The 12466-nt window shown below is 42.3% G+C and overlaps 1 protein-coding gene across 1 annotated transcript in view; it reads left to right on the top strand.

Annotated features, from left to right (window-relative positions):
- The first annotated feature begins 341 nt into the window (after window positions 1–341).
- tcerg1l (transcription elongation regulator 1 like) overlaps window positions 342–12466 on the top strand; it is a 29539-nt gene continuing 17414 nt past the window's right edge. The window contains exons 1-4 of the mRNA XM_020655864.3: window positions 342–542; window positions 3346–3432; window positions 3570–3711; window positions 8439–8597. Coding sequence (XP_020511520.2) covers window positions 342–542; window positions 3346–3432; window positions 3570–3711; window positions 8439–8597 — 589 coding nt within the window. The remainder of the gene's footprint in view (window positions 543–3345; window positions 3433–3569; window positions 3712–8438; window positions 8598–12466) is intronic.

Raw genomic sequence — 12466 nt, forward strand, 5'->3', positions numbered from 1 at the left:
CATACCTGACCGACTGACACACACCTGACCGACTGACACACACACCTGACCGACTGACACACATTGGATACACACCTGAAACACACCTGAATCATGAACAGATTACCTGCATACTTTTTTTTTGATCGTTTTAATGTCCTACTGAATATTGTCTTTGATTTAAAAAAATATTTCCGCTGAATTTAAAAACTTATAACACAATAACAGTAGCGGTAGCTCGCCATGGCACTTCATGCAGTGCATGCTGGGAGTTAACATGAATTTGTTCTTAAATGGGTTATAATCTGTTCATTGTTAATCTGTTTATTGTTCTGATTGGTTCATCAGGCTGTGATGTCACCATGATGCTGCCGGTCTCAAGGTTCAAAGGTCAGCCAGTTGGCATGGTAACCAACACAATGCCTTGGATGTCCATCAGCAGTGAACCCGCTCCTCCCTGGATTTGGTTGGCCAGCTGGTCAGCTGCAACATACCAGGCCACACCCCCTCTGGTCTTCTACCCTCCAGCCGTGTGGATACCTGAACACACACACCTGATCCAGGTGACACACACACACACAAATATAAACAAATATTGTTTGGATGCTAGAATTTTAACGTAAGTAAGTAACAAAAGATGTGAGTAAGGTAAGACATAAGTAATATAAGACACATTTTTATACATAAAATGTATGAAACGTAAGACGTAGGTAACCTAAGATGAAGGTAATGTAAGACGTAAGTAACATAAGAAGTTACATATGATGTAAGTAACATAAGACGCAAGTAATTTAATACGTAGGTAACGCAAGGTTGTAAGTTACATAAGATGTAAGTAATGTAACGTAATGTAAGCCGTAGGTAACATATGTAAGTTACATAAGACGTAACGTAACGTCATAATTTATATAAGACGTAACGTAAGTCGTAAGAAACATAAGACGTAAGTACCGTTACGTAAGGCGTAAGTAACATAAGACATAACGTAACATAAGTCGTAAGTAACATAAGACGTAAGTAACATAAGACGTAAGTAACGTAAGACGTAAGTAACATAAGACGTAAGTTACATAAGACGTAAGAAACGTAAGTTGTAAGTAACGTAAGTCATAAGTAACATAACTCGTAAGTAATGTAAGAAACATAAGACATAAGTAACGTAAGACGTAAGTTACATAAGACGTAACTTAAGTCGTAAGTAATATAAGACGTAATTTACATAAGACGTAAGTAACCTAAGACGTAAGTTACATAAGACGTAAGTTACATAAGACGTAAGAAACGTAAGTTGTAAGTAACGTAAGTCATAAGTAACATAACTCGTAAGTAATGTAAGAAACATAAGACATAAGTAACGTAAGACGTAAGTAACATAAGACGTAAGAAACGTAAGTCGTAAGTAACGTAACTCGTAAGAAACGTAAGACGTAAGTAACGTAAGACGTAAGAAACGTAAGTCGTAAGTAACGTAACTCGTAAGAAACATAAGACATAAGTAACGTAAGACGTAAGTTACATAAGACGTAAGTTACATAAGACGTAACTTAAGTCGTAAGTAATATAAGACGTAATTTACATAAGACGTAAGTAACCTAAGACGTAAGTTACATAAGACGTAAGTTACATAAGACGTAAGAAACGTAAGTTGTAAGTAACGTAAGTCATAAGTAACATAACTCGTAAGTAATGTAAGAAACATAAGACATAAGTAACGTAAGACGTAAGTAACATAAGACGTAAGAAACGTAAGTCGTAAGTAACGTAACTCGTAATTTACATAAGACGTAAGTAACATAAGACGTAAGACGTAAGAAACGTAAGTTGTAAGTAACGTAAGTCATAAGTAACGTAACTCGTAAGTAATGTAAGAAACATAAGACATAAGTAACGTAAGACGTAAGTAATATAAGACGTAAGAAACGTAACTCGTAAGTAACGTAACTCGTAAGTAATGTAAGAAACGTAAGATGTAAGTAATGTAAGTAACGTAAGTAACGTGAGTAATGTAAGTCGTAAGTAACGTAAGTAACGTAATTCGTAAGTAACATAAGACCATACTCAGGTACCTTGCCCAGTGTCCACTTGATGAGGTCTCCGGCACGTTTCATGTGAACTCGAGTACAGTATGCGGGAGATGTGAACGCAACCGTGCTCAAACAAGGAAGTGAATATGACGTCATTCTAAACGACTCCTGGTGCTTGAAAATCCTCCGTATCCGCACAACACAGTCCTGTTTCATCCTCAGAGCTGAACGGAAAGATGTGGAAGTAGGAAGAGGGTCGTTGTTGGTGTCTCAGACATTACTAAATGATCCACGGTTAGCAGGATGGACGCCATGGATGCTTCTTCTTCTTTCTGTTGTTTGGCCAACTATGTGCATACTGCCACCTGCTGTATTGGACTGTGTGCAGGCGTAAGTGTACTCGGGCACAGAGCGATGTTGATAATGTGAAAACAGAACGGCGGGGGAGGAATAAAAACAGGCAGCGTACAAATCAATCGTGCCTAATGTGAAAACGCCTAAAGATAAACCACCAACTGTAGAACCTGAGAACACTCTTTGTTTGAAGTCGTTTTTCTTTATTTTATCCGATAAAACATGTTTATCTTCAGAGGGTTAAACAGATGTCTCACAGCCGGGCGTCGCGTCGTCGTGTTCAGTCGAGAGGTTCTTTAAAGTCTCTCAGCCTCGTGTGCAGATCAGATGAAACTTTAATGATCCCCGAGGACAAAGTGAATAATCGTCTGTTAATTATTGGTGGCGTGTTAATTATCTGCTGCAGCTCTTCTTTTAATTCTTCCTGCGTAAAACGACAGAGTTTAACATCTTCTCAGCCGGCTCGTCCTCTTCAAAGGGTTTTTTGTTCCAACAAAGAAACGTGTGATGTTCACAGGTACAGGATGACCTCACTCCTTCACCTGTCTGCTGTAGACAAGCTGTGTAGCAAGCTGGGTTTATAAAAACTGAGGCGGTGAATGTGTCCAAGGTTTCTGTTTCAGTTAATAACAAAAAACACATTTAATAGAATATTTTCTAAAGATGAGTTTCAGAGATGACCTTATCGTCTGTCGCTGTTTAAAAAGGACTTTCACATTACTGAGGTCAGGGACAACGAGCGCTCTGATTGGCCATAATCTAAAGCTGCCCCATGTTCACCTGTCTCTCTCTCTCTCCCTCTGTGACTGTCGATGTGTCTGTCTGTAGCACATCTTCACTCTGCTGGTCTGAGCCTTTCGTGAACGTTCTCACCCGCAATGATGTCACAGTGTACTCTGGGTGTGGTTAGTACACTGTGACATCACAGGTGGGCGTGGTCATGTCAAACTGAAACTGTTTTTTTAATGTTTATTTTTGTTTGTTTCAGTGGGAGCGTCCAGCTGTTGAAGTGGTTCCTATAATCCCTCCATATCATCATTCTTCACATCTTCATCCTCCTCATCCTTTCCCTAAGGTACATAAACACACACACACATACACACACACACACACACACACACACACACACACACACACACACACACACACACACACACACACACACACACACACACACACTAGCACGATACTAACATGCTAACACGTTTGCAGCTAGCTGAAAGCTGGATCTCTCCTGAGGAAGTGGGCGTGTTCCAGAGGAGAGACAAACCCCTCCTCCTTACAAACCAGATCATCCAGAGGCAAGGACACGCCCCTAGGACCCGCCTGCTGCTGTCTCCCACTCAACTCTCAGGTAAGAGATCACCTGACTCAGGTGTGTCAGACTGTTAGCTCAGCCCCCTCAGAAACCAGACAGGCTGAAGGTAGAATAAGTTGATTTTAAACAGAAATGTTGATGCGTCAAATGTCCTGATTATGTGTACAACCTGTTTCAAAGCACACTGACCATATAAGGAGTGGGGTTTATAACAATGTCTCTTCTGATTGGCTGGGACCTCTGACACGCCCACCAGCCGAGAGAAAACTACCTCACAATCCTGTATGACATCATCAGGTTCAACCTGAAACAGGAGAAACAGTCACACAGATTTCAGACTGAACGGGCTGATCGATTCAAACCTGAGTCGTTTTAGTGATTCTGCATTCTGCTCTGTCATGTTGCCATGACAACAGTGGTTATGGCTGGAAGCTGATTGGTTGTGGGAATCCAGCTCAAAGACAGTGGATGTGTCTTTCTGCTGACACACACACACACACACACACACACTGGCGTGCTCACAAAAAGCTGCTGTCAGATGTAATATGAAGATGATTGGTCAATTTGAAATCACCCAGTGGAGCATGATGGGAAAATTTTGCTGCTTCAGATGTGAGACTGCAGATGCTCCTTTATGTCTCCAAACATAACGACCTTATATGGACGTGAGGGGCGGCATCTGGCTGAAGAAAAACTTTAACATTTCCTTTAACATTTTTAACTAACTCTGCCTAAGAAGAAGAAAACGACGATCTGATACAAGTTTTTAAAAAAAGTAAAAATTAATTTTATGGGATGTGGGTGGCTTATTGGTTAGTTCGTGCGCCCCATGAACAGAGCCTGAAGTCCTCCGAGGGGGCAGCCTGGGATCAAAACCGACCTGTGGCTCCTTTCCCACATTACATGATTCCCTCTCTCCCTGACTTCCTACCCTATCCACTCTCCAGTCTCTACAATAAAGACTTAAAAGCCCCCAAAAATAAATTCATAATGTTAAAAAGTTTCACGTCATTCATGTATTACAGTTTAATCACAGCACACTCTAGTGGACGTTAGAGGAATTGCACGGTTAAATATGATCCCCAATCTGCTAAAGCTCAAAGAAACGATAAATCATCAGGCTGCTGTTTGTTTGATTCTGTCTGCAGTTATCGCTGCAGCCTGTAGGGGGCACCAACACTGACCTAGATAGAAAACAGTTTAAAAAAAACAAACTGGATGATATGGGACAGTAAAACTTTATTTTCACTAACTTCTATACGTTGTGTGACGAGTTGACTGAGACTCTGACAAACAAATCCTCGAGTACTCGGCGATGTGGGGTCACCCCGACTGATTTCTGTCTGCTGGACTCAAACACATGGACTAGACTGGATTGGATTAGACTCGATTGTTTTTTGCTGTTTTTCAGTTTCACTTTGGCTGTGTCATTTTAATGCGCAGTATGTAAAATCCACCACCAGGGGGTTCTCAATCAAAACAATAACAAAAGGTGACGTCGAGGCTGGCGGGGAATCATGGGAGTGATTCTCTCCGTTTTTATTACAACTCACGCTTCCTTAAGCAGCAGGCTTTGACGTAACATCCTGTGTTTCCACGGCAACGATAAACATTCCGTGTCTGTCATGGCGGCTCATCACGAGACACATCCCGTTACAACTATAAAATTATGTATTTCTCTGGCTTTGATAACTGTTGGAAACATCTGAGGTAACGTCAGTACTCAACAACAAAAAAAATATAACATAGGTTTAGACAATTTTTAATTAATTTAGATATTTGAATGTAAAAAATTCTACATATTGTACCTTTAATGTGCATCTTTAATGAAAACAGGTCAGATTTAAACTCATTGTGTGAGCGCTGTGAGCTGCTTCAGTTTGTCAGATTACAGCAGGTGTTGATCTTCTCTCTTTAAAACAGATGCAGCCTCCTGGAAGCCGACAAACACAGATGAAATTAGCTTTTATTTGTAGTGATCGTGGGAGTGTGTTCGTGTCCAGAGTCAGTTAGTCTTCAGTTTGTAGTTTGTCAGGATGGATTTGTCTCAATGAAAGCACACAGTTACAGATGGAAACACTCTGCATGTGAAATGAAACCTGGATGGAGCATCACAAACAGCAGAGCAAACAAAAGCGACAGTTGCGGTGTCTCTGATGGTCTGTGCGCTTTTGGAAATGAAGAATGGATGTGCTGTTACATAAGCAGGAAGGAGCAGAGCGCAGCCACAGAGAAATGTCTTCAACTCTTTATTCTTTGAATTTAAGTTTAATCACAGACAAATAAAAGTCAGAGGCGTCGTCATGTTTTACACTCAGAATCAAGGGAGCTGAAACTCTCTCATGTTGTGATCAGAATAAAGTTTGACTTTACAGGAAAAATAGAATAAAAATCAAAGGCTGGAAAGACTCTAATTAGAGCCGACTCCCAGACGGCGTCGGGGGGTTGTACGAGGTGAGATCAGAGAGTAGACCTTCATTCACTGTGAGGCTGAAGTCAGAGTCTGAATGAAGCTGGCTCTCTTAACCCCAGATACGTCACCATGGTAACTGTCTTTGAACCTCTAACCTGGACCCATCAATATCGTAATGGACTCTTAACCCTCTAACCTGTATCACCATGGTAACTGACTGTAACCCTCTAACCTGTATACATCACCACGGTAACTGATTCTAAACCTCTATACCTGGACACACCATGTCACCTGTGTCCAACCCTCTAATTTGGATACATCACCATAGCAACTGTCTCTTAATCTCTAAACCTGGACAAATTGTCATAGTTACCAACTCTAAACCCTGAAACATAGATACATCACCATGGTAACTGAAACTAAACCCCTTACCTGGACATGCCATGGCACCTGTCTCCAACGCGCTTACCTGGATACATCGCCATGGTAACTGACTTTAAACCTCCATGCTGGATTAATCACAATGGTAACTGTCTCTGAACCTCTAACCTGGATCTGTTAAAACCGTAACGGACTGTTAATCTCTAACCTGGAACCATGACCATGGTAACTGTCTCTAAAATTTTGACATGGATTAATCACCATGGTAACTGAAACTAAACCCCTTACCTGGACACGCCATGGTATATCCATCACCAACCCTCTAAGCTGGATACATTGCCATGGTAACTCTCTCATTACCTCTAACCAGGATATATCACCATGGTAACTGTCTCTAAACCTCTTAACTGGATACATCACCATGGTAACTGTCTCTAAACCTCTTAACTGGATACATCACCATGGTAACTGAATCTTAAGCTCTAACCTGGATACGTCACCATATTAACTGACTCTAAACCTGTTAACCTGTACCTATCACCATGGTTACTGTATCTAAACCTTAAACCTGGATAAATCACCATGGTAACTGGAACTGAACCCCTTACTTGGACACACCATGGCACCTGTCTCCAACCTCCTTAACTTGATGCATCACCATGGTTACTCTATCTAAACCTCTAACCCAGATACATTACCATGGTAACTGACTTTAAACCCCCCCTCTATGCTGGATACGTCACCATGGTAACTGAAACTAAACCTCTTACCTGGAAACATCAGCATATACTGCGCACTGCGATTATTATGTGTTTTCCGATCTTGTTTTTTGTTTTGTTTTGTTCCCTGATGTTTTGGGGTTTTTTTAAACACCAAGAGAGCATCTTACCGTGTTTAACATCTTCACAAAGATGTTTTATTGTTTCTGTGATGCTGCTGCTGTCAACAGATTTAGGTCAACATTTCATGAAAGAAGCTCAAACATGTGGAGGCGGCCTGATCCACCAACACAGACACGCAAACACACATACACACACACATATCTGCATGAAATAGTAAACCATGTTGAATATGAATAAATGTAGAGAACAGCTGACCTGGGCTGTTTTCTTCGTCACAAGCAAACAAACATTTTATTTCAAGACGTTTCTACTTGTGTGATACTCGATCTTTTCAGTCGAGTCTCTTTGTTTGAACATGACCTGTGAAGTTTGTAGTTTTGTTTCAGCTGTGGAGCCTGTGTCCATCTGTGAGTGACAGTTTGATGGAATCTGACAAGTCTCTCTAAAGTCGGCTGAAATCTGTCTGCCGATAGCGAAATGAACCCAATGAGCCAGTATGTCCTCCTTCTAACTTTAGATTCTGCTGAATGCTCTGGATTTGTTTGGACCAGAGAAGGTAGGCGCTTTTAAGACACACCCCCACACGGCCGTTTTGGACGCCCCTCGGTTTGTCAGATATGAGAGCAGTTATCAGGTCAACAGGTGTTGCAGCGATGGAAGCGGTCAAGAGAAGTGGTTCAGATAGAAGTGATTGTACCCGACCTAAAAAGCCTCTGCATGTTTCTAATAAGCTCCACGAGCAGAAACGTGCTCAAACTAGGATCAATATTGGAGATGCTTTTGAAAAATGGAGAGAGGTTAGAACACAGAAAGGTTTACAGACCCATGCAGAGCTGGATAAACACTGAAGCTTCAGAGTCCACCACATGGTGACCTGAGTGAGCATCCACTCTGGAGAGGAGGGGGGGGGAGGGGGGAGACAGCTCTCTATGATGTTTAGAATTTAGACTGCAGTACCCATTTTAACCACTAGGTCAGAGTTACATACTGCTCCTTTAAATGATGATTTCCCGTCATTGCTTTGTCCACTGTCCGGTTAATCAGTCCTTCATTTCGTTAGTTATCAGGTAGAATGAGATGCTGTGGTCATTTTTTAAAGATCCAAACTCACTTGTTTCTGTTTTCAGGTCGAGTTCGAAGAGACAAAACAAAGACAGCAGGAACCAAACCAAAAAGCTCCTCCACCTCCTCCTCCTCATCTTCCTCCTCCTCCTCCATACCTCTGCACCTCCTCTCTGTGGGTCCTCTCCAGCTGCCTCTTCGCATTGCTCCTCCTCCTCCCTCAGGTGAGTCAGGTTTTCTCTACTCATCAACAAGTTCAGATCAACAATAAAGATCAGCTGCAGGACAGAAAAGACAAAATACATAAAAAAAATAACGACCAATGTCAAAGCAAATAAGGAGTAACTCACTCCTTTGTGCCGTTACCATCAGCTGCAACATCATACAGTCTTTGCAACACACGTATACCAGTTAGCAAGTTAAGCTAGGTTATTAGCCATGAACAACGACTCAAGAAGCAGCAGCAATGACACTTATGTGACAGAAATGTCGTCCGAGGTCGAGGACTTCTCTCCTCAAGGCCTCGACCGCGGCGGTCCAGAGCCGTATCAGTTTGCACAGTAAGCACAGAGAGAGGGAGAGATGAGAATAAGATGGAATTAATACGAATCAACTGCTCGTCAGTTCTGTTGTTTATTTTCAATCTTTCTTAATTTAAATCCAGCTGCTCTGATTTCATGCCGCTGAGGATCCACGGCTGCAGCTTCTGTTTGAATCCTGCAGCAGCGAGACAAATCTGCAGCTCAGCGTGTAATTACTGAAAATAAACCGACAAACAGCAGCACAAACACACTGGATGTAGAACTGCAGCAGGGAGCCTGAAACACCACAGAAGAAGAAATCACACACACAAACGATCAGAGACGTCCGGACATCAAAGTCATCGTCTGGACGAAAGTGACCCTCGGATTGATTTAAATCCTCTTTTTATTGAGTCACTTTATTTAATTAACGGATCAAAATCAGACTGATTTTACAAAACCAGACTCTGAATCAAAGACAGTTGTGTGTGTGTGTGTGTGTGTGTGTGTGTGTGTGTGTGTGTGTGTGTGTGTGTGTGTGATGGATTATTGGCCTTGGCTGTCTCAAACTGAGGGTGAATACAGCCGACACAAACACACAGTAAACTTTTTAAAGCAGTGTAAACTTTGTGACTTTGTGGCAATCTGTGCTTCTGCCCTGAAGTCCAGTTTGTTTGACTCGTACGAGTGCTCTGATCTGTGCTCAAGCTCGGTACACTTCCTTGCACGGTACAGTTCATACACACGCACAAACACTGACTCACCTGCTGCTGTAGGTGAGTCAGTGAATCCCTGTCCACTTCCTGTCTGACTTTTAACCATACACCACCGCCCCACCCCCAAAAAACTGGAACTCTGTTTGAGATCACAACAGTTTGATGAAGTGACTCTATGAACTGAAAACAGAACTGTATTACAACACACACACACACACACACACACACACACACACACACACACACACACACACACACACACACACACACACACACACACACACACACACACACACACACACACACACACACTCTGTTGTTCAGGGTGTAATTGGATGTTTTCAGGAGGACAGCTCATCGCTCATCTTTAAAGGCCCCTGCATTGTATTGCACACACACACACACACACACACACACACACACACACACACTGCTGAGCTCAGTCTGTATCGATAAGTTGCTGATTGATTGAAGCAGTTGAAGTTGAGGTAATATGAGGCCGTGTGTGTTTGAACTTGTGATCAGTGTAACACACTGACCTGTAGGAGGCGCTGTGGTCATGAACTGTACAAAACTACGACTACTTCATAAGTCAGGTGTGTTGCTCAACGTGTGTTTGGTGTTCATGCTGTGTGACGCACAAATCCCAACGTTGCTCTAGGCTGTCCCCCAGTCCCCCCTTCTTTCTCCAACACAACCTGTCATAGCCCTCAAATGTGTGTGTATGTGTTCGGGTGCAGTGACGGGTCTGGTGTGTGCACATAAACAGGAAACTGTGTGTGTGTGTCTGTGTGTGTTTCGGTGCGTGTGCTTGTGTGTGTGTGTGTGTGTGTGTGTGTGTGTGTGTGTGTGTGTGTGTGTGTGTGTGTGTGTGTGTGTGTGTGTGTGTGTGTGTGCGTGCTCCCGCTGCCTCCTGCTGATTAATAAATAAAGGATAAATGTAAATAAATCATGAGAGAAAAGGTAAAAGTGCTGTAGCTGTAAATTTTTAACTCATTGAACTTGATGCATCTGAATATAAAAGTTGATAAAGAATCAGTTTTTTAATTTATCAGGATTAGAATAAATAAAGATGATTTAGATTGAAGTTTCACTGTTTAATCTGCAGCCTGCTGACGTTACACCTGAGCTGCGTAAGTGCTGATCAGGTGACCAGTTGAACTAATTAATTAAGGTCTGAAATTAATGCATTCATCTTTTTTAATCCTGATTAATCTCCTGTTTGTCCCTTCAGGCTCTCCGTAGATAGTGGTCCTCAGTGTCTCCCTGTAGTCTCACTGATGTAAAAGAAGAACACTGCTGCATCTTTGAATGTCTCATTTCACTTTAACAAACTCTCAGACAGCTCAGCTGACCAGTCCAAAGTCATATCCCCTCATGACATCACACATTGACCTTATGACATCACACATTGACCTTATGACATCACACATTGACCTGATGACATCACACAATGACCTTATGACATCACACATTGACCTTATGACATCACACATTGACCTTAAGACATCACACATTGACCTGATGACATCACACATTGACCTGATGACATCACACATTGACCTGATGACATCACACATTGACCTTATGACATCACACACTGACCGTATGACATCACACATTGACCTGATGACATCACACATTGACCTTATGACATCACACATTGACATTATGACATCACACATTGACCTTTGTTACCGTTCCTTTGAGCAGTTTGACCTCACTTTGGGATCCCTAACCACTTCCTGTTTCTGGGCTTAACTTCATGTCCTTACCTTCCATCTACAGGAAGGGCTTTACTTTATTTCAAAATAAAAGCACACAGCAAGTAAAGAACTCTCAGCTTAAGACAGGACAATCACTCAACATTAAAGCCTAACAATTTTGACTTTTAAATGCAAAATAATGGAATTTTAAAGATGGATTCAAAATGTGATGTGAACACTGATAGAAATCCAAAGATGAAATCTGAGACAACAGTGTCAGCTTCAGCTCAGCTCACAGCCTGTCCTCAAAGATACATGCACAGCTGAAGTACACACACTTTACCTCTAAGGTTTTGACTGATCTCCAACCCGCCCCCTCCCCCCCAACACACACACATGCACACACACACACACACACACACACACACACACACACACACACACACACACACACACACACACACACACACACACACACACGCATACAGACTCTCTCACACACACACACACACACACACACACACACCCTCACCGACAGAGACACAGACAACCAAATAATTCAGTGAATAATAATTTCACAGGAGGTTTCCTCATTATAACAAGACCAGACTGGATAACATTGATTGGTCACACTTTAACACACACACACACACACACGCACACACACACTCACAGAGTTCAGTGTAATTCAGTTTATTAATAATTGAGGAAATGAAGTTAAAGGAAGAAAAAGCTGATTTACAACAAAATTTCCTCTCATCATCTTCCTGCCCCCCTCCCCCTCCCCCTTCTCGTTCTCCTCTCACTGCTTCATCAGCTGTTTGCTCTCAGGTGTTGTGGTGTGTGTGTGTGTGTGTGTGTGTGTGTGTGTGTGTGTGTGTGTGTGTGTGTGTGTGTGTGTGTGATCCATCACAGCCTGCAGCAGTAATGAACTAATTGGAGATTTCCCCTCGAGATGACGATGTTCCGACTGTGTGTGTGTGTGTGTGTGTGCGTGTGCGTGCGCGTGCGTGTGTCTGTGTGTGTGTGTGTGTGTGTGTGTGTGTGTGTGTGTATCTGTTTTGCGTGTGTGTGTGTATGTTTGTCTGACATTGCGAGGACCATCCGTGTGTAACCGACACTGTGGGGACCACAATGAAGGTCCTCAAAA

The sequence above is a fragment of the Labrus bergylta genome, chromosome 21 (genome assembly GCF_963930695.1).
Source record: "Labrus bergylta chromosome 21, fLabBer1.1, whole genome shotgun sequence".
Lineage (NCBI taxonomy): Eukaryota > Metazoa > Chordata > Actinopteri > Labriformes > Labridae > Labrus > Labrus bergylta.